The sequence below is a fragment of the Mustela erminea genome, chromosome 9 (assembly GCF_009829155.1).
Source record: "Mustela erminea isolate mMusErm1 chromosome 9, mMusErm1.Pri, whole genome shotgun sequence".
Classification (NCBI taxonomy): Eukaryota; Metazoa; Chordata; class Mammalia; order Carnivora; family Mustelidae; genus Mustela; species Mustela erminea.
Window position 1 is genome coordinate 5,255,009 of NC_045622.1, and position 23,205 is coordinate 5,278,213.

At 43.8% G+C, this 23,205-nt stretch overlaps 1 protein-coding gene across 2 annotated transcripts in view; it reads left to right on the plus strand.

Moving 5' to 3' along the window:
• Positions 1-18,359, plus strand: part of RAB39A (RAB39A, member RAS oncogene family) — a 67,462-nt gene extending 49,103 nt beyond the window's left edge. For both annotated transcript variants that reach the window (XM_032357061.1, XM_032357060.1), the window contains exon 2: positions 15,421-18,359. In XM_032357061.1, coding sequence (XP_032212952.1) covers positions 15,421-15,847 — 427 coding nt within the window. In that variant the 3' untranslated portion in view covers positions 15,848-18,359. The remainder of the gene's footprint in view (positions 1-15,420) is intronic.
• Positions 18,360-23,205: the final 4,846 nt, after the last annotated feature.

A 23,205-nucleotide genomic window follows, 5' to 3' on the forward strand; every position in this document is an offset into this window, starting at 1 on the left:
CGCCTCTACACGGAGCAGTTTAGGAACTGGTAGGTCAGCAGGTAGCTGGAGCACTTCAGGAGACAACACTTCAAAAAAAGAAAAAAAAAAAAAGTATGGGCAATTCCTTAAATTTTAGGAATATATTGAGAATCTCTCCCAGTTTCTTTTTTCATGTGATTCTCCATGTCCCTTTTTGCTGCTGCTCCTGGGTATGATGTCATCCGATTTCCCCTTTAAAACTCTTGATGTTTTAGGAGAAATCCAGTATCCCTTCAGAATCCCTTGGTTTGTGTCCCCTCAGTCAAAAATAAGAGGTGATCTTCCTGACTTCTAGCCCTTTGTCACACTTTCACTCAGATCACATGGGACCTTCGGCAAATGTTTTAAACACAGAACCTCCCAGTGGTAATCACTAGAGAAACTGGAAGAAAGGTAAAGGAGCAAATGGATGAAACTTCTTAATTTCAGATTGTTTAGGTACGAAAGAGCTACCGTAGGAAGGCTGTGGGAAAGCGAATGTCAATGACACAGATAGGAGGTGAAACTGAAGACCGATTTGCTAGAATAGATGGATAGACTGTGGAAAGAGGAATTACAAGTGAGAGAGAAGATGCTGTTTGCTATATAGCAGACAACAATTGGCAGCAAAGAAAATTAGTGAGGAAGGGAGCCGAGGGACAGACACGTGAAAGAAGGCACAGAGGGGCCCCTAGGGGCTCAGCTGGTTATTCACCTGACTCCAGTTCAGGTCATTATCTCAGAGTTCTGGGATCGAGCCCCGCATCAGGCTCCACATTCAGCAGGGAGTCTGGTTCTCCCTCTGCTCCCCCTGGTCATGTTCTCTCTCTCTCTCAAATAAATAAATAAAATCTTTAAAAAAAAAAAAAAAAGTGCTGCAGGGGTCAGCCACACTGTGGTCAGCATACTGGCCATTTTACCCCATAAATAACTGTAACCACAGGACCGGGAGAGAACAGACAGGGGATCTGCTAACAGCAGACTCAGTTGTTAATAATACAGTTAATGTCCAGAACGGCTTTAACTTGCCCCAGAGGTTATAGCTCCTGGGTGGTTTGCTCAAGGACCCTGTTCTCTTAACTGTGTGTTCCGAGCTCTTTCTGCTGCACCAGGCCTCCTGTCGTGATGGAAAAGACTTTTGCTGCACGCTGTGAAGTTTCTGTCCTGAGATGTACTTTGTGGGCACACAGCCACCTCCCCCTGACCCCCATCTTCTCTGTATCCGCGTTAGTTACCGGCTCCACCCGAACCGTAATTTTACTGCTGTGTTCAGAAAACAGGGGGGAAGTAGCTTTGCACACAGCAGCAGTACTGATCACTGGCAGCAGACAGCTGTGGCTGCACGGACCCTTCCCCCGCCCCCATGCAGTGCTCCCTGGCTGCACTGCTGCACTCAGCGGCAGGAACGAGCCCAGTCGCTGCTGTGGACAAGCCTGTATGACGTGTCCCCCCTCGTTAGACAAGGAGAGGCTTCGGGTCCCGCCCAGAGCTAGCTACCAGCAAATGCTGGCCCAGGTGACCTCTGATTTCATAAGTGCCACAGAGTAGCTTTCCAGTCCTTCAGCCCTGTCCCCTTTTGTCCTAGAGAAATAAAATCAACCAGGATGATTTCCTTGTGGAAATCCAGGCACTGAGTCAGCTTAACTGTTTGTCCAGTACTAGATCTAATAACAAATAGAAACATAAGTAGGAGGAGGGGGTGTCTGGGTGGCTCCGTCAGTTAAGTGTCCCACTCTTGGTTACAGCTTAGGTCAAGATCTTGGGTCATGGGATCAAGCCCCGCATAGGGCTCTGCGCTCAGGAGGAGTCAGCTTGAGATTCTCTCTCTCTCTCTCTCTCAAATGAATAAATAGAATTTTTTCTAAAAATCAGTAAGCTAGGGCGCCTGGGTGGCTCAGTGGGTTAAGCCGCTGCCTTCGGCTCAGGTCATGATCTCAGGGTCCTGGGATCGAGTCCCGCATCGGGCTCTCTGCTCAGCAGGGAGCCTGCTTCCTCCTCTCTCTCTCTGCCTGCCTCTCTGCCTACTTGTAACCTCTCTCTGTCAAATAAATAAATAAAAATCTTAAAAAAAAAAAAAAAAAATCAGTAAGCCATAGTCTCACTTTCAAGGTCCATGCTGTCCCTCGACGGTACGGACTATGGTGCTGGAACGAAGAGACTGCCCGAATCTGGCTTCTTAAATTTTGCAGGGCTTTTTGCTCCTCCCGTAATAAAGTGGACGATCAGGGTGGCTTTGCCTCAGGACCAGCTTCCAGGATTCTTGTCACTGTTTCCCAGTGAGCTGGAAGGAAGGGGAGGAGGCCAACTGCAAATGGCTTCTCCAAGGGGTTGGATGGCAGACTGCACACACTGCTTCTCCTGTCCCATTAATCTGGATTTCATGACATGACCATAGCGGACTGCAAGAGAGCTGGGGAACACAGTCTCTCCCAAAACTTGGGAGTTCTGCCAGGAAAGGAAGACAGGAAGAGCACAGCCTGGGGAACAGTTGTCTTTCTCCGTGAGTTGTAGCTAGAAAGATAATAATCAAATTTTTGCAATAAGGGCTGATAAGTATGAAAGTCAGTTCCAGCGGCAGAACAAAGGGAGGCATCATCCTCCGTACCTCGGGCGAGGGCCCATTTCAAAGGATGGATCCCAAAGAGGCTGGTCCTTGATGCTGGGACGTGAAGGGTGTGTGAGTAGAGGGAGAAGTAACGAACGGACCAACTACAGCAGAGAAAGAAGTGGCTTCCGGTAATGATGGCAAATTGAACACCTGTATCCATTCTAGCCTTTTTTCCCTGAACTCTCACTAAATGAGGATAGCTTTATTTTGGAACCATAAACCCTCAGACAAGGAGAGTTAGGTAAGGAGACAACAGCACCAAAGTTTTGGAAGCAGGAAAGCAGGTGGAGGACTGGTCAGTGAATTAGCAGATTCAAGAAAACGGGCTTCTAAGCAACGGAAGGACAAAAGCTAACAACCAACCCAGTATATTCCAGTATATTCCATTGAAACTCCAGATACTTCTGGAAGTAAGAGTGCGAAAATAAGAATCATTGATTGCCAGTCTGGTTAAGAAAGTTTGGGTTCTCACATCCCTACCACCATCCCACACACCAGGTAACATCCTCTCCCCCCACACTGGCAAAAACTGGAAATTTATCCTTGGGAAAGTTAAGTCTTCAGTTAGAAGAACCAGGCAGAGTTGAAGTCAGGCTGCCTTATTAAAAATAAGGGCGTTTAGTGAATGCGTGCTTGTCCGATGCTAATACAGTCTAGTTCTCTCCCCTCTCCCCTGCTCAGCTTCCAGAACGCTGCCGTCAGCCAATACCCCCCACCTTCAAACATTGGTGAAACCATTTCTGTTCTGAAGGATCTGACCAGCCCCAAAGAAGAAACGTAAGGTACCAACTTGAGAGATCCTGCAACTAAGTGATCCAGCCTCAATTTCTGGCCATGGGGCTTTTGGTGTCAATGCAAGACTGCAAGAAATATTAGGGGGGACCCTGGGTGGCTCAGTCGGTTAAACTTCTGCCTTTGGCTCAGATCATGATCCCAGACTGGGATCGAGTCCTGCATCGGGCTCTCTGCTCAGCAGGGAGCCTGCTTCTCCCTCTCCCTCTGCTGCTCCCCCTGCTTGTGTGCGCTCTCGCTTTCTGTCAAATAAATAAATAAAATCTTAAAAAAAAAAAATCAGCCCAGCTTCTTTATCATTTTTCCCATTCATATGAGGGGGGCTTGTTACTACAGCAAGCCTGGCCTATCTTCACAAACACACAGGATAATTATAAGCCTAGAAAAGGTTGTGCAGGGAAGAAGAAGTCACAGTTTATTTCAGGGCTTGGCAATGAAAAGAATGGCTGTGATCAGAATAACACAAATGCCAAGAAAGGATCTGCCTAAAATTATGATGTCATGATACTGGCTGTTGGGGGCTGGGGGAAAGGAAGGATGTGTGGTAAGTGCGCATGTCACTTTGATGAAAACACGAGCTTAGGAAAAAGGAGGGGCACCTGGGGGGCTCCGTCGGTGGAGCCACTGACTCTTGGTTTCGGCTCAGGTCGTGATCTCAGTTGTGGGACTGAGCCCCGCATCAGGCTCTGTGCTCAGGGGGACTCTGCTTCTCTCCGTCTCCCTCACTCTTCTGCCCACCCCCATCCGCGCGTGCGAGTGAGCTCTCTCTCTTGCTCGATCTCAAATAAATAAGTAAAATCTTTTTCAGAAAAAGAGGAAAAGAACATGAACGGAATCTGTTCAAATGCCTTGAAAATGAAAGCCCCATCACTTCAGAGACAGAGAAAAGGCTACACATCAGTTGTAATTCCGCGATGTGGGGAGCTACACAAAAGCACATGAGACGGAGCAGTGCAGAGAAGATTGTGTGAAAACAGACATAAGTCACAAAAATGGTGGAGCAATTATAACCCAAGAAAAACTATTATTTTTTTTTAAGATTTTATTTATTTATTTGACACAGAGAGGGAGAGGTCACAAGTAGGCAGAGAGGCAGGCAGAGGGGGCGGGGAAGCAGGCTCCCTGCTGAGCAGAAAGCCCAATGCGGGGGCTCGATCCCAGGACCCTTAGATCATGACCTGAGCTGAAGGCAGAGGCTTAACCCACTGAGCCACCCAGGCGCCCCAAAAAACTATTTTTTAGTGTGTTAGATTACATAATGCTCGGTGTTATATGGAACATAAAGTAATCATGAGAAGATGGTCATTGTCTTATTTTTATTTGGCAGAAGAATGCCAGAAAGCATTGGAAGTGCGTGCTGAAGTCTTATATGTTTTCTGGTAACACACTGAGTAGAAAATAAGCATCCCGTCATTATCACCTTGCGGACAGTTAGCGAAGCTAGAAACAAACCATTCCCATTCATTTCCAAATAAACTCTTCTGATTTTCACATATAACTTGTTCTACTTTCCAGAAACCACTGGAAAGTACAATTTGAATCCCTACCAACTGTAAAAAGAGCAGTTCTTGAGAAAATGTGGATGATTTCACCTATATGCTTATAAGTATATGCAGTTATTCAGCCCATTTCTCTCCTTTTGGCTTCGCAAATCCCTGCTGTATAAATAGCAAAAGGAGAAAAGCTTTTTGGTATTTCTCTGTTCCGTTTGCTCTGCATTTGCGTGCTGCCTTGGCACAGTCTGACAGTAGGAACTTACTCAGCTGTGGATGTGTTCCTTTACAAATACTGTGAGAACTGCTCGTGCCCAGTTCTGTGGTAGACACTGGGGAGACAGCAGTCCAGAAAAACCGACAGCAATCCTTGCTTTCGTGAAACTCATCTGCTAGTGGAGGAGTCAGTCTCTAACCACATAAGCTGGAAAACTACATAGGGTGTCGGTGTTAAGTGCTGTGGAGGAAACTAGAAGGTAAGAGGCGAATAGAGCGTTGTAGGAGCTGGAAAGACCTCACTGTCATCCAGTGAGGATCTCTCAAAGAAGGAACACAGAAGGTGGTCGTGGGAATTACATACAGTCAGAGAGAGACTGTGGCTCGTGAGGTGTTGTCAGTAATGCAGATAGCTTCTTCAACCACAGACTTGATCTTTTATGCAGAGACCCTGAGAGTACACAAAGAAAAAGTTTTAATGTTTGCGTGTATAAAGAAGGATTTCCTAAGTCGTGAGCTCCACATTTCAGAATCTCAGGGCAGAGAAGGGCTGGTAGCCTCAGAGATCATAAAAGGAAGAGGAGAAACTTGTGTTTTCGTCTCTTGAAGGCTGTCCTAAGAGCCTGACTCACAAAGCCAAGTGATTTTACCAAGTGAAACAGGTAAATACAGTGTCAACACAGTGACCGTTTCCAGAAGGGCAGTGGGAACGTGATGTCATGGTAGAAGGCACGCGCGAGGCTAAGGCATTCGTAGACTGCTTACTGGCAGTAGCCTTTGGCATCCAAGTCCGTCTCTCTAAATGCCGACTTTACAACTGGCAAAGCCACAAGAAGGGCATTTCCAGGATGGAACATCTGCTTTATTTTACTTTTTAATTTATTTTTTCAGTATTCCACGATTCATTGTTTACGCACCACACCCAGAGCTGCATGAAGCCCCTGCACTCCTTAATACCCACCGCCAGGCTCACCCCCTCCCCCCACCCTGGTTTGTTTTCCCTAAGTCAGTCAGCAAGTGCTCTGTACCTTGTCGCTTTTTTAAGACGCCTGTGCACATCCAACAAAATTCATAATAATAGCATAAAAGGTTTAGATAATCTGGCCACTCTTGAATAAAATTTTATATTAAGTAATTATAGTAGAAATAATCGTGTGCCTTCCAGGACCTGTAGACTTTTGTCCTTCATATGACAGCAGCGTCTTGTTCTCCGTTTCCTCCAGGAAACTAGATAACTGTTTAATTTGAGATATTTACATTTTTTAGAATCTCAGTCTCACACATCATGTGGGCCAAAAAAATTCCAGATTCCCCGAGGCTCTTCATTCACCCGGGAGTGCATAGCTCCTATATTAAGTCCTTTGTTGTAAACATCAGCAACCCCTTGTGCTATCTGATGAAGTCCCAGAACCTAAGTCAGTTTCGGTGGGGTGAGGTTCGGAGCTGACGACTAAAGAAAGGATTCTTGAGACATCTTTGGTGCAAATTGGTGGTTTATTAAAGCACGGGTATAGGACCTGTGGCAGGAAGAGCTGCTGCCCCGGGTTGTGAAGAGTGGCTGGTTATATACACAGGAGTTGGGTAGGTGAGGACAAAGGGGTGTTCAGAAGGGCTATTGGGGCAAAGAATACTATCAGGATATTGAAGGCCTGGTTACTATCAAGTAAAGACAATTGGGAGTCTCCTGGTGGAATGTTACATTCCTGCTATCAAGCATCCTTGTTAATGAGATTTAGGTTTAGAAGAAATTTAACTTTATTTACTTTTCCTTCTACCTCCGCCTCCTTCAGTTTTTTATGGAGGGGAGGGTGACATTAGGGCTTGAGGAACTGAGTTCTGTGTCTTTGGAAATTGGGCTATTGATAAGGTAACTTATTTGTTTGTAAATCTCAAGGACATTTGCAAACCAAGGGAGACTCCTGCCTTGCAGGACTGTGATCTCTGCAAGTTAACTATTTATCGTTTTATGGCAGTGAGGGGTGCCTGAGGAATGCTACACACATGGAGAGGAGCGGGTGAAGGGGGGGTGCAAGGCGCCAGCTTTTGCTTTGTCCTCAGCCAGCCTCCTGTTCCCTCATCACTATCAGTATCCCTTGTCTACATAGTGTTTTAGGAAAAGGAAAATTAACATAAAATAGTTGGCCATTTTTCTTTTCTGAAGCAAAAATAGTGCAAGAATCAACCTTGCAGGGGCACCTGGCCGGCTCAGTCAGTTAAACAGTTAAACGTCTGCCTTTGGCTTGGATCATGGTCTCGGGGTCCTGGGCTCAAGCCCCGCATCGGGCTCCGTGCTCCAAGAGGAGTCTGCTTCTCCCTGTCCGATTCCCCCGGCTTGTGCTCTCTTGCTCTCTCTGTCTCTCAAATGGATAAATAAAATATTTAAAAAAAAAAAAAAAAAAAAAAAAAGGAATGGTTGAAAGAAAATGTGGTATAGACTTAAAATTGAGTCGTATTCAGCCATTGAAAAAAAGGAAATTCCGTCATAGGCGACAACATAGGTGAATCTTGAGGACTTTCTGCTAAGTGAAAATAACCAGTTACAGGACAAATACGGCATGATTCTGCATCTGTGAGGCATCTGCAGTGATCAGGTGCATGGAACCAGAAAGAAGAGTGGTTCCCACGGGCTGGAGAGAGGGAGAAGGAAGTGAGTTGCAGTTCGCTGGGTCTGAAGTTTCGGTCATGCAAGATGAGAAGGTTCTAGAGATGTGATGTACAGTATTGTGCTTACACTTTAAAACAAGAGATGAACCTCTTATATTTTTACCAATTTCAAAAAAGCATGAGTTTTGGCCTCATGTGGATGTGGAAGGTTATAAAACGTTTGTGACTCTGTTTGGTCATTGTTCTCTTGCAAAATACATGTGGACTCTGTCTGGTCTTTGGTTGCCAGCACCAAAAGGGGCTTGAGGAAATCTAAATCTTCACGAAACGGAAGTTTCTGGAAGCATGTCTGAGGCACAGAGACTTGACTGGAAGCTGAAAGGGCCAGGCTTGGAATGAATCAGAAGATCCCAGGAGTTCTGGGCAACGAGAGCCAAAGGAGGCCAGGGTGGTCCTCACCCTGCTGTCGTGCTCTGTCACCGCGCAGCTCACTGCCGTAAGAAGCCCCAAATGGCCAGCCAGCAGTCTCAGCTAATTCCGTAGAAGCATCCCAGCGTTCTCTTGTGAAAGCATTTCTCCCTGGGATACTAAAACCCTGACGTCAGCAGAGTTCAGAGTCACAGGGATTAGAAGCAACAAAAAATTGTAGTGACTCATTAAGTGTAATTGTGAAAGGCCCCATCATCCGACTTCCACCCTTTGTCGCCCAAACCACGGCCTCTGTTTATGAGGAAAACCACCTCGTACTTGGTCCCTCGCGTGTTTAAAACACATACATTCCAAATCCTGCTGGAATCTTCCAAGCTGTTACCTCCTGAACGTAGGTGTAACTGAGTCTTAACCCGTTCCCCAGTTTTGCAGGGCCAGATGCAGGACAGTGACACGGTAAGATCAACGAACCGCACGGCATCTGCCCATTTCCCTGTCTCTACCTCTGCTAAGTGACATCTTTGGTCTGTAGCACAGTGTGGGATGCCACATCCATGTGTCAGGGGTCCTGTAAGTTCACAGATGGGGGTGCTGGCATGGTTTGAGTCCACATTCCGTGTCTGTTACAGTGGGGATGCGTCGGCGTCCCCTCCATGATGATCGCGCCAGAGAAACATACCATAATCCAGAGTGTCAGTAGCTGCTGAGAAATTGACTTCTGACCAGCGACAGTCTAGGCAAGAGAACGTCTTTGTCGAGCCCCATCACTGCCTCCATCTCTGTGCCCTGATCACTTTGAGTCTAAACTGGGGTGAAAATACGGACTGATAATGACATGACAGGGTATTTTGTTTCAGCGGTTATTAGGAACACTCCCCAGAGGGGAGTGGGAGTGAGGACTCGCAGAGAATACCTGCATTCACAGGCCCCAGGCCCGTCAGTATACCTCGCGCCCACCCCCACACCCTTAGCCTCTGCTTATGAATTGGTGTAGATCCTCACCTACCTCTTTCCATCTCCTTCTCTGGAAAAAGTACCACGAGACGGCCACAAATGGGAGGGGCTTTCTTTTCCACGAACCTTCAAGTCCGCTGTTGAGTGGGGCTGACTGAGGCCAGCACGCCGCACAGAGTCATCTGTAAGGCAGACGTGAGCGTTCTCCCCTTTTAGTTATAGGGAAATCCCGCTAAGGCCACAGGTTGAGAGGGTCCTGCAAAAGCCAGCGTGCTGGGCGCGTGAGTCTTGTTACTCTAGGACTCCCATCTTGCCCGTATACATGGCTTCTGCTTGGTGACCATGTTCCAGCCTGCTGAAACAGGACCCCCAGCTCCGGGAAGCACTCAGATTACACCCTCGCCTGGCGTTCCAGGTAGTTAGTGTCTGTTCAAGCCAGGTTGCAAGTCAAGAACTAGTTCTCAAAAGTATAATGGCTCTTGACAAAGAGAGCAGAACTTTTTTCCAAAATGCCACTCCTGTAATCGCCCAGCGGAACCTTCCCCAGGCTTGACAGAGCATCCCAGTCAGCTGTGCATACTTCTGGCAGGTGCCATCAGATCTGATGGACCATGGGCCAAGCAGCCAAGCTCCGTGCATTGTACCTTGGGCCAGCCAAAGGGACTTCTCTTGCTTTCTGCCCTATTATAGCCTTTTGGGTCTCTAACTTAATGGGTCAGAGAAGGACCTTCAAATATTATACAAGTGTCCCCATGATCCAAAAAGGCCCACCAAGTATTAAGCTTTTTTCTTCTTGGTAGCGGACATAAGATGCACAGGTCATCTTTGGAGAGGTTTTAACACCATTCCTCAGATTAAGGAACCACCCTCTCCCAAGAAACTTCACAGAAATTACTGACTGCTGTATTTTCGTGGGATTTATCCTTGGGGTGGATCTATCTGTCTATATTTAATTTATCCGCTCTTCTCTAGCCACTGACGTGCTCATAGAATCTCAGCGACCTTGGTATGAGAATAGAACACTCTGCTAATGGCTCTCAATATTGGGCAGCTTTCTCTTTTTTTTTTTTTTTGCACTGCTGGTATCTCTTTCCCTAAAACGTCCTCATTCTCTCTGCCGCTTCTCCCGTTTCTCCAGTGGCCGTGTTCCTGGCTTTACCAGATCCACCACTTACCTCCTCACTAAGAACGGGCGCCAGGCACTTGAGAATCACTGGATATTCGGGGACGTGGCCCCTGCTCACCTTTCACAATTAACAAACCAACATCCCGAACTCAGAAAGTGGAGGGAGGTGGAGAAGGGTGGTGTGCAAGAGACACTAACTTGAACCCGGTTCATTCTGCCTGCCAGCCTGAGAAACAGACGGACCAAGCGACCGTCATATTTCCTGCAATGGAGGTATCCAATAAGAGGAGCGAAGTGTTCCTCCGGTTCTCTTTTGTGGGGAGAAAGGTTGAAAGGGAAATGCTGTTCCTTCCTATAGTAGAAGTCTAAGTGTGAGAGAAGGGGAGAAGAGTTTCTCCTGATGCCAGCGGTGTTCCTTAGCGGTGTTGAATGTCTACTTGGGATTGGTTATAATTAATTCATGGGGACACCAGCCTGCTTGGTTGAGTGATTTTCCCAGAAGTATTCAGCCACATGCCGGACTGCTCCAGAGATGAATTTTCCCCGATGAGTGTAGCCGTGGGGGAGGAGCTTGGGAATTTAGGTATTTCCAAGAGACCAATGATAGTGATGTCTCACAGAACAACGAAAGAGGTAAAAATAGGAGGGTATTAATGTAATGGGTAGAGAGTAACAGTTATTCAGTAGATTACAAATGTGGATACAGTTTTAAAGTTGCCACTGAACATGGGCTGCAGAGTGTGAGCTTTTGATCAAAAGTAGGCCATAAATCCACAGGTTTGGATGTAGTGAATTTCTTTCTTTTTTTTTTTAAGATTTTATTTATTTATTTGACAGAGAGAGATCACAAGTAGGCAGAGAGGCAGGCAGAGAGAGAGAGGAGGAAGCAGGCTCCCCGCTGAGCAGAGAGCCCGATGTGGGACTCGATCCCAGGATCCTGAGATCATGACCCGAGCCGAAGGCAGCGGCTTAACCCACTGAGCCACCCAGGCGCCCCTGGATGTAGTGAATTTCTGATAATGAAAAGGAAGTAGATGAGAAAGGAAGAATAGAGGGGGTGGTTCTTTAGAAACGAGGAGAGGAAGTCGAGTAGCAGAGGTGAATGCAGACAACCCGTCCAGCGACAGGAGTAGAATGACAGGAATTGAGTTGGAAAGCAAAGCAAAGCATTGATGTCTTCAGCACATGGAGAATGACCATGCACTCGGCTGATGACAACAGATGACAGTGCCAGATGGCATATGCCTCAAAGGAGCAGAGAAGTTTTGGGGTTTGGGGGGTTTTCTTTCTGGTTTTGTTTTGTTCTGGTTTGTTTTTTTGGTTTTTTGTTTTTAATGACACGGGCTGGGAGAGAATTATCTGGAAGTGGCATTGGGGAAGCAGAAACCATCTCCTCCAGATCCTATAGGAAGAGCAACTCAGTCAGGCTGCAGGGAAGCCGTGTGATCCGGAAATGAAATGACATACAGCAGGTGTCAGTAAAGGCAAGGAGGAGGGAAAACTTTCTGCCAGGAGACAAGTCTTTGAATATGGGATAGTAGTCACTCATAATGTAGCTTTCAGGTGTATAAGACCCAGTCGGTTTCTTGAATACTCAAAACCAAACTGGGGTGCCGGCCTTGGGGCTCGATCCCGGGACCTGGGATCATGACCTGAGCCGAAGGCAGACACTCAACTGACTGAGCCACCCAGGCGCCCCAAAGATAAAATCTTAAAAAAAAAGATCAGATCTTCCACTTGGGAGGAACAAGGATCTGCTGAGTACTTGTATCCCTGAAGCTGTCCCCCGTGAGTCACCTTCCCCATTATATCAGCATTGTGCTGGATTCAGCAGGCTCCATGTCCCCTTCCCAGTTTTGCCAGAGGGTAACCTCATAACTCTTTTTTTTTTTTCCCCCAAGAGTTTATTTATTTATTTGACAGAGGGAGAGAGAGAGATCACAAGTAGGCAGAGAGGCAGGCAGATTGAGGAGGAAGCAGGCTCCCTGCTGAGCAGGGAGCCCAATGCGGGGCTCCATCCCAGGACCCTGAGATCATGACCTGAGCCGAAGGCAGAGGCTTTAACCCACTGAGCCACCCAGGTGCCCCTCTCATAACTCTTAATTTTTCTCATAACATACCTGAGACCAGATTGGAACCCATTCCTTTTTCTCTCCCTTCTTTCTCTTCTTTCCTTCCTTCTGTTTCCCCCCTCCCCTAATATTTTTTTCCCTTTATATCATCCATTCATTCAGTGAGACTTTCAAAGCCCAGAAGGAAATAGTTAAAGTAACCCGCAGCAAGATGTTGTTGCCCACAGAGAACTGCTACTCTCATCAACTCTGCAATTCTTTGTAGGGAGGACGACCTGCATAGTTCTTCTAGGATCTGTACCCTGCTTCTATAACACCTGTGAGAACTTTTGGAGATCTCACTGTGACCCAAGAGAGCAGGTCCAAAGATAGTTGCTCCGCATCTCCTTCTGTAAGACCTGCCTTTCAAGTTCCGGTTTTCAGTCTATAGGCCTGGCTCTTCCCCTTAATAACTGACAGCAGGGTTGCCCAGTTGTTTTAGGGGAGACCTGTCCCCCCAGGACAACCATATCTGAATCTGAAACCTAACCAGATCGAATTCTAAGCCTAATATCCATGCCCACACATAGAAGCTGAAGATCAAGTTATTACATAGAAAATGACAGGGGTGTCTGTGATCGAGCCCCACACTGGGCTTTCTGCTAGGTGGGGAGCCTGCTTCCCGCTCTCTCTCTGCCTGCCTCTCTGCCTGCTTGTGATCTCTCTCTCTCTCTGTCAAATAATTAAATAAATAAAAGAAAATCTTAAAAATGACAGATGTCATATTGAGACCATTTATTCCAACTAATCATTAATAAGGGCTGGTTTATACTGTACATGGTATCTATTTTGCCATAATTTCATGCTATAGAATAACATGCCAGCTGTATTCCCAATGTGTTTGCAAAATTAAATACAAAGGGCTAGAAAACATGGCCTTTCCCACAGTGTAAGATGTGCCTCTGCCTAATACAAAAGCAGTTCAGCTGCTTTTGTAGTTTTGTGTTCAACCACAAAAGTATGTCTTTATAAATTAAACTAGTGGTAGATTAAACAGGGGGGATAAAAGTAATGCAGACTTGATGTTGGGTAAATTAAAGCTTTCAGTCCAATAATGTAGCCTTAGTTGTGTTTCTTTTAAGGCCTTGCACGCCTGCCTAAATTCACACGTATAAAGATAACTAGCAAAACAGTAACAAGTTATCCTTCAATTTTTTTTTAAGTTCGGCAACTTAAACGAACTACGTCTGAAGCCTGCCAAAGTTGGTGGGAGATTTTTTCTTATTGTCAGTGGCTGTGTAGTGCAGTCGTCCTTGAGAATCTCTCTACTAAGAATTCTGAAGAGGCGGCGCCTGGATGGCCCAGTCAGTTAAACGTCCCATTCTTGATTTCGGTTGAGGTCGTGATCTCAGGGTTATGAGATCGAGCCCCACGTCAGGGGAGTCTTCTGGGGATTCTCTCCCACTCCTTCTGCCCCTCTTCCTGCTCTCTTGCCCACTCTCTCTCTCCAAAGTAAATTTAAAAAAATCTGGGGCCCCTGGACAGCTCAGTCGGTTGAGCATCTGCCTTCAGCTCAGGTCATGATCCCGGGCTCCTGGGATCGAGTCCCAAGTTGGGCTCCTTGCTCAGTGGGGAGCCTGCGTCTCCCTCTGCCTCTGCCTGCGGCTCCCCCTGCTTATGCTCTCTCTGTGTGTCAAATAAATAGATAAAATCTTAAAAAATAAATAAAAAAAGAATCCCGAGGAGAAGCAGGGAAGCAAACGAAAGGGAAAGAAAAAAGAGGTGGAGTACTTTCTTCACACTCCCACAACAAATGAGGTTTGGGGTATTGGGTCACTGAACTGAGCTGTGATTTCAGCAGTAAGGGTAATGAAGGTACAGAAGAGATGGGAGAGAGTACCGGTTGCCCTACGGACCCCCCCACAGAGATCTTTGGGGGTCAGATGAGCTTCATTAAGGATCATCTCAATGTTCAAGATCGTTGACTGCTCAGAAACTGAGACACGGACCATCTTTACTTCGTACAACACTTAACACTTTTCCTCCTCGTTAAGATTAATCAGTCCAGTATAACAAATGTTAAGTGACACCTGTCATTTGCCAGGTAGTATGATTGTTGGCTACTTGAGAAAAGATGACCCTCAAGAGCCTTGAGTTGAGTGGGAGACATACCAGCCAATCCGATCAGCACACAGTGAAAACAGATAGAGTCATAATGGCAATATGCCAGAGGCTCAATGGAGTTAGAAGAAGATTGCCTAAGAGAGGTGGAGAACAGAGCCCAGGAGCAGGGAAGGCTTCTCATATATATGATTTTTGAACTTGTGCTTGAAGGAGAAATAGGAGTTATCTAGGCAGAAAAGGGTAGAAGACATTCTAGGTGGAAAAAATAACATGTAAAGGCGAGAAATAGAAGAGAGAGTATGGCCTTGCCATCTTGCCTCATGGTTCAATCAGGAAATAAACAGCACATTTAAAGGGTTAACTAAAAGTTTAATGAAGTGGGAAGTGACCATGTCTGGAAGTATGGACAAGGTGAAGGACGTCAGCAAAGGACGGTGAGGCATTCAGAGTTAGCAATGACGAGAAGCCATTCACCAGACAGGAAGGAGAATGGATTTCCCAAACCCAGTGGAACCCATTAGAAAGGCGCTTCCCGATGGGAGCCATGACCAGAAACAGGGACACAGCTGCTCTTCAGCCATGGTCTGGCTGAGACAAAGAGAAGAGTGGACCCCCAACCTCTTTCCTCTGGTCTCCAGCTGGTGCTTCCATGGTCTGGACCTCACTGCAACTGGGCAACTTCACCAGATCTTTCCAAATCCCTATTTTTAATCCCAGTAATGTAATAATGACTCTTACCAGATACTTGAACATAAAAACGATTCATTGTAAGTGGAAGATGACATACGATGTAAGTCCTTTTGTCCATTTAAGAATAACCACACTTCAGTGTTCTGTCCTTGGATGAAACCAGCTCGCCTGTTAGTTTCCGAGCACTTTTGTCCACTTAAGACACTTCCTGTTTGATTTCTAAGTTCGGGTTAAGTCACAATGAGCTACCTTCACCTTTTATTACGGTGCTACATTGGAAGGGGAGAAGCAGAACGTGTCCTTTGACAACCCGTTTTTCTCCTTATTTTCCAGATCAATAACACGATCTTACTACCGCAACTCAGTTGGTGGGTTTTTGGTGTTTGACATCACCAACCGACGGTCTTTCGAACACGTGAAAGATTGGCTGGAGGAGGCAAAAATGCACGTGCAGCCATTTCGGATTGTGTTTCTGCTGGTGGGGCACAAGTGTGACTTGGCTTCGCGACGTCAGGTGACGAGGGAAGAAGCCGAAAACCTGTCCGCAGACTGTGGTATGAAGTATATAGAAACCTCTGCCAAAGACGCCACAAATGTCGAGGAATCCTTCACCATCTTGACGAGGGACATTTATGAGCTTATTAAAAGGGGGGAAATTTGTATTCAGGATGGCTGGGAAGGGGTTAAAAGTGGTTTTGTTCCAAATACTGTGCATTCTTCCGAGGAGGCAGTGAAGCCCAGAAAAGAGTGCTTCTGCTGACTTCAGATCGGCCAGAGAGCGGCGGTGGAGAGACTGGGGGTCATCTCGGGATAAGCACCAACATTAACGGCAGAACAGTCACGACAAAGAGACTCCCGCCCGCCTCCACCCTCCTTCGGAAGGTATTTAATTCAGATCGCTATGCTTCGCTGCTACAAGACCACACCGAGTATTTTGTTCAGTTATCAGGCAAAGCAGACAACTTTTTCTTGAAACTTGAGCATCTACAGAGTTACTCCCATTCCCACTTCGTTAGCGTATAGCTCAATTTAATGTCCACGTATATCCATATTACTCATTTTTCTTGACAATTAGAGATGGGTTTTTGGGGGGTATACAGTCCGACCGGAAAGATTGTATCAGGCCTTGCATTCTCATGAGTTAATTTGTTGATACGGAATAGTAAAGTGGATTTCAGCGTGCACTGTTGGCTTACAAAGTAAACAGTCTCAGACGTGTCTTCACCTGGGACTAAAATAACACTTCCTTGTATAAGGTACCGCGTTTTTAACCATTCTGTGAAATGTTTACCCTCCCTTAATTTGCCTGAACATAACAAAATAAGTTTTATACTCCTTTTTGTTCTCTTATTTACTGCTCCTGATAATCTTATGTTTTATAAAGATATCTAAGGATCCAAGCAGAATATTTTATTGCAAATATTTATAAAAATTAAAAACGAAGGACCGTTCATCAGCTTATGTTTTAATGTTATAGTATATTGTCCTTGTTTAGATAAGAAAAACAAATTTATTTATGTACAGGCATTTTCAAAGAAAGTAAATGCAACTTACCATGAACTATTGTCAAAACTATTGATATAAGTAAATATGGAAGGTTTTTAGAGATCTCTTTGCTGTCCACATAAGTTTCGGAATTTCCCTATTTCTGGTACAAGATAATTATAGGAAATATTTCTGGACAAAGAAGATTGGTTAGATGTTTGATATATTTAGCATTCAAATTGTATTTCAGTAAAATTAAAGATAAAATAATGAGTTAGGGCTGCAAAATGACTTCTGAGTTTTCTAATTTTTAATTTATTGATTAAATTTTCCTCCTGAAGGCACATTGTGATCACAAACTCATATTTCATAACCTACATTTCCATTCTCTTAACCATCCCTCATTGCAGAGGGGCACCAAACGCAGCCCCTTTCTGTAATCATGGTTTTACTGTTAAAATAGTATCTCCATTTGTTTGAAAACCAAAGTGATATGGTGGAAAGCATATTTAATGAAAAACCAGAAAACCTGGGTCCTAAGCTTGCGGTTTCTGTACCAGTACTTGGGCATGAGTGAGTCACTTAACCTCACTGCATGTCAGTGCTCTCCACTGTAAAATGAGGCTAATAAACCCATTTGTTTTGCTTCATGGGATTATTTTGAGAATCAAGTGCATCGTGTGAATAGCTCCGTAAAGAAAAAGCATTTTGCAAAGATGAGCCTGGTATCAGCTGCTCCTGGGCATGCTATTATTATATGTACAACAGTTGAGAATTTTGTTTTCTCGTGTTTTTCCTTTCGTGCCCACATTCTGTGGAGGGAGCAGAAGAAGGTGCATGCTTTCGTGGACCTGGGGGGCATCTCTTGGTTTCGTGTATGCCCTCCGCCCTCTTGCTCTGGAACACCGCTCCTCCACTGTGGAAATGATAGGGAGGGAAATCCCAGGAGACTTAATTCAATCAGAAGTCGTGTTTGAATGTGGGTTTTGTGCATCTTTGAAGTAGGTATTTAATTATATTTTAAATACTTGTACCTTTTCTGGGTTCGTGGAAGTATTTCTAGTAGTGCTTATGGAAAGAAGAATATAAATTATAACATCACTGTAATATCGTGAAGAGTTCTATTGTCAACATTTTCTTGATATCCTTGTATTAATTTCACTCGAGGGAGTTCAAACTGTAATTGATCAGATGAGAAGAGCTGTCCCCCAAACGTGAAGTCATCTATTTTCACTGCGACAGTTGTAAATCTCGGAAACTGAGTATCTAGCAACAATTTAAAGTACAGGGCCCCTGTGCCTACTTGTAAAGCTAAACTATAAAATATGACTTAACTTTCAGTGGACGCCCTTTATAAGACTAACATTAGGGTAAGACTAATAATCAGCCTAGAGGGTACAATGTGTTCCAAGATTTAGAATAGAACCACAGAGTCCGAAGAAACAAATGGAAATGCAGGGCCCCCCAAAATTGATACTTAACCAAGGTCACACAAAAGCAGAAGCAAGCTAGAACTCTGCCTGGTCAGGGTTCCTTCCATATCCCTGCTGTGTCAGGGGTGTGTGCACATGTGTGCGTGTGTGGCAAAGCAAAGCGAAAATATGATCTAGCTGAATCTACAAAATACTAAAATTGGTCCATAACAATCTGAACTTATAGAAGAGTTGTTTGTGATGCAACAATACTAAAATGAACAGTAACTACAAAGATTGGAGTTCTTTTACTTATTTTTTTTTAAGATTTTATTTATTTATTTGACAGAGATCACAAGTAGGCAGAGAGGCAGGCAGAGAGAGAGGGGGAAGCAGGCTCCCTGCTGAGCAGAGAACCTGATGCGGGACTTGATCCCAGGACCCTGGGATCATGACCTGGGCCAAAGGCAGAGGCTTTAACCCACTAAGCCACCCAGGCGCCCCAAAGGTTGGAGTTCTTATGCAAACTTGCCAAATGTCTGTATAACCTTACCCAGATATTTTTTCCGTATATATATAGATAGATAGAGATATATAAAATAACTGACCTATTTTCTTACACATTATTATGGAAAAGATGGATAATGACGCCAAAATGATAAAAATAGTTGCTCCAGGCAAACATTTGCACTGTCTTACAAGTCAGATATACTTGAATCAGATGTACTTGAAATTATTTAATTTAAAATTCACTTAATTTAAATATAAACCTATTTAAATTTAAAATTCAGAACTAATGTATGATGTAGCTAATTACCAAACATTTTAAATAAACATGATAAAGAAGAAATGAAAAACCCTCTGATCGTATAATACACTGGTCCCTGACACTTTTCGTCTTGAGTTGCATTAACTCTTTCAGTGCCTGAGTAAATGGGATGGTTCATTAAATGGTAAGCTTAAGCCAAAATGATTTTGTAAACGAAATGCTTCTAAATGTGGCCTTTGTACACCTAAGAGGAGCAATCACGATTTCTTTGAGAGTTTACACTAGGTTTCCAAAAGCCTCCAAGTCCTCCATGATTTTTTTTTAGCAGCAACCAAAAGTAGCCTTTATTATTGTTAAGATAACTGCCAATCTATTTATCCAACTTTACGGCATCCAGAAACTGAATCTGTGGATTAATAAAATCCTTTTAGGGGTGCTTTTGATTTTATATTGCCTTGGTTCCATCATGTACAAAGCTTCCACTGACTTCAAAGTGTGCACTGTATTTGAATAATTTCCTTAGGTCTGACAGAGTCACAAGGATTTGAAAGCCTGAAGACCCATTGCAGAAGCTAATTCATTTGTTCCCCAGTAACTGCCTGGAGAGATTTAGTTGGAAATGCACAGGAAACTTGTAAATCTTTAAGGGGGGAGGGGAGAAGAAGAAGAAAGACTATAAAGGCTTTTAAAGTTAGATCCCTTGAATGTTAATATAGAATGCATTCCCAACAAGAAGCTCGCTCTTGGAAATTCCGCAGCTGATAAATAGCCATCTCTATTTCAAAATCTTTCTAAATCCCAGTGTTTTCACCACACTTTCCTGAGCGACCAGTCCTCACCTGATCTTAACTAACACTTTTCTCCTGAACTTGGAGGAACTGCTACATGACTTGGTATTTCCATAATCCTAATCACCGATGGAAGTAGACACGTGAGTGCTGAGCTGTGACAATCTGTAACAATCATTGCAGACTCTGATTCACTTACTACACATGATGATAGTAGAGAATAAATGAAGAGAAAAGAAAACTTTTGAAGATTATATTTTAAATGAGTGCTCCTTGTTACTCTCTGGAAAATTTGTTTGTCTTTTTTTAAATAGTGCCTAAAACATTGTCTTATTGGTGTGCTCTAAAGTGACTAGTAATCAATGATTATTATGTTGAATTAATCCTATTAAATGTGGATTCCATATACATAGTTTAAATTTCTACATTCCACAGAGAAACAAACATGTTTGGCTACAATCATCTCTTGCCAGTTTTTTTTTTTTTAGAATGACAACCAATGGAAGAAAGACATGGTCTACAGTTTTTTCGAAATGTGTTATTATTGTTATTTGATTTTAAATATAATGAATAAAAAGAATGAGAATGAGACCTTGGTTGTCCCAGGACTATTACATTACCCGTCTTTAGTGGTTCTTTCAAAACAAGCAAAGATTTAATGTAATTAAATGTGTCCGTGTGTGTGTGTGTGTGTGTGTGTGTGTGTATTTGCAAATGAAATGCAAATAAGAATGAGATCTGAAATCCCATATATATTACAGAATACCCTGGCCGAGTGTGGGGCAGAACCCCATAATTTTTTTTTTTTTAAAGATTTTATTTATTTATTTGACAGAGAGAAATCACAAGTAGATGGAGAGGCAGGCAGAGAGAGAGGGAAGCAGGCTCCCTGCCGAGCAGAGAGCCTGATGCGGGACTCGATCCCAGGACCCCGAGATCATGACCTGAGCCAAAGGCAGCGGCTTAACCCACTGAGCCACCCAGGCGCCCCAGAACCCCATAATTAATCATTTATATATTTACAGCAAAACACATGAATAACCTGTCTGTAAATAACTTGTCCTCAATTGAGATCAGACTTTTTTGCTACCAAATGAGTTTTCAAGAGCATTGGAAATTTTCAGGGCTTCTTGGGTTTCAGAATTTCAGAAAAGGATCATGGTCTTTAATTATGCCTTGAAAGATAACACAGAATTTGTGACATTTCTGTTCTTATTTCATCTTTTTCATACTTCAGCCTTGCACATAGCCAAAGCTCATCAGGTTTTGAGTCGAGCTAATCACACAGAAAAAGATTTCATAGCTTCTGCACAGATAACCAGTTACACGTGTAAAATACTTACCACACTTGGCACGAAGTAAGTACTCAGTAAATGTCAACTTTTATTTTTGTTGTTAGTAGTAGTCTTACAACCAGCGAATTGCTGAGAAGCAAGTTTTAATCCCCATGATGCGCCAGAAATTAATTGTTGATAATGGCAGTCGTACAGATCACTGCCAAGGGTCATGACTCCCTGTAATGGTCTGATTCTTAGAATCAGGGGAGAGCGCTTTAGCAGGACAAGCAGAAGATGATACAGTTCTTGGGGACGGCTGGCGTTCCCCGAGAGCATCTCACCCAACGGACAGGTGATCAAATGAGTGTGGCCATCGTGTCTCAGCCGAGATGCGAGAAACAGTCATCACCAGAAGAGTCAGTGCATGTGCCCGGTGCGGTAAGGACCCAGGGCCATAAAGGATTGGGCTTCTTCGTTATGTATAAAATGATTCTCCGTAGCACTGGTTTTTTTTTTTTTTTAAGGTATTTTGGAAATAGCTTTACTGACATAGAATTCACGTACTACACAATTCACCCATTAAAGATGTATAATTAGATGGTTTTTCAGATACTCCAAAATGTGCAACCATCACCACAATCCATTTTAGAACATTTTTGTCGCCTCAAAAAGGAAACCCAACACCCTTTAGCTATCAACACCCATCCCAACTCACACCTCCTGAGTCTTTTTTTTTTAATTTACCATCTTTTCTAAGATTTTATTTATTTATTTGACATACAGAGATCACAAGTAGAGAGTCAGGCAGAGAGAGAGAGGAGGAAGCAGGCTCCCTGCTGAGCAGAGAGCCTGATGCGGGGCTCGATCCCAGGACCCTGAGATCATGACCTGAGCCGAAGGTAGAGGCTTTAACCCACTGAGCCACCCAGGTGCCCCACACCTGAGTCTTAAACAACCACTGAATCTACTTTGTGTCTCTATTTGCCTATACTGGACATTTTATATAAAGGGAATCAAATAATATGTCACCTTTCGTGACTGGCTTCCTTCATTTGGCACGTTTTTAAGGTAGTATCCTTATTCACCTTTTTGTTTTTATAGTTAGCTTTATGCCCAATCTTGAACCTGCAACTCTTAGGTCAAGAGTTGCATGCTTTACCGACTGAGGCAGCCAGACACCCAGTACCACTATTTTAATAAAAGAATCTCCACTGTGTAAAAAGTATTAGTTCTCTGTACCAAATTTGGGCAATATAGAAAATAGAAGAGGGGCACCTAGGTGGCTCAGTCCGGTAAGCGTCCACCTCTTGGTTTCAGCTCAGGTCCTGCTCTCAGGATAGTGGGATCGATTCCCATGTCAAGCTCTGCGCTCGGTGAGGAGTCTGCTTGTGCCTCTCCCTCTTCCCCTCCCCCACTCACGCTTTCTCTCTTTCTCTAAAATAAATTAATAAAATCTTTTTAAAAAGGAAAGAAAAATAGAAGACAGGAAAATCACCATTAGACCCATCACCTGAAAAATGATTATTACAATATTTAATCTATTTCCTCTTTGTAATAATGCAACCATGTTGTAAAACAGAAAAAAATCTAACAATAGAGATATAAAGTGGAAAGTGAAATTTCCTTTTACCCTCTCCAACTCCATTTCCCTTAAGAGACAATCATTGTTCACAATTTTGTATTTCTTTCATGTCTTTTTCCTATGTATTTGTACATAAAATACACACCTGATGGGTAAGCAACCCCACAGATGAGATCAGTTATAACCTTGCTCTGTAACTTGCTTTTTGCACATGATAGGGTCTTGGAAATCTCTTCCATTTTGATACAGACTGATTTTGACGGCTTCATAGAATGTCATATATTGTGGGAAATATGATTTATTGAACCACTCTTGATAATAGATGCTTAGATTGTTTCCAGTTTTTTGCTACTATAAATAACATTGCAATAAACATATTAGTGAACATATTTTTGGGGGAAATGTGTGAGTAATTTTGTCTGATATATTCCCAGAAGTGTGCTGGTTCAGAGGTCATTGCACATATATTTTTTTAAATATTTTATTTATTTATTTGGCAGGGAACACAAGTAGGCAGAGAGGCAGGCAGAGAGAGAGGGGAAGTAGGTTCCCTGCTGAGCAGAGAGCCCGATTTGGGGCTCAATCCCAGGACCCTGAGACCATGATCTGAGCCGAAGGCAGAGGCTTAACCCATTGAGCCACCCAGGTGCCCCAATTTGCACATATTTTTAATAGATCCTGCCAATTTCCTTTAAAAAGAATAGGCCAGTGATTTTTCAAAAAAGAGTTTATAAGAACATTTGTTTCCTCAGATCCATTATTAATACCAAATAATGGCAAAATTTTGATATACTGACAAATGAAG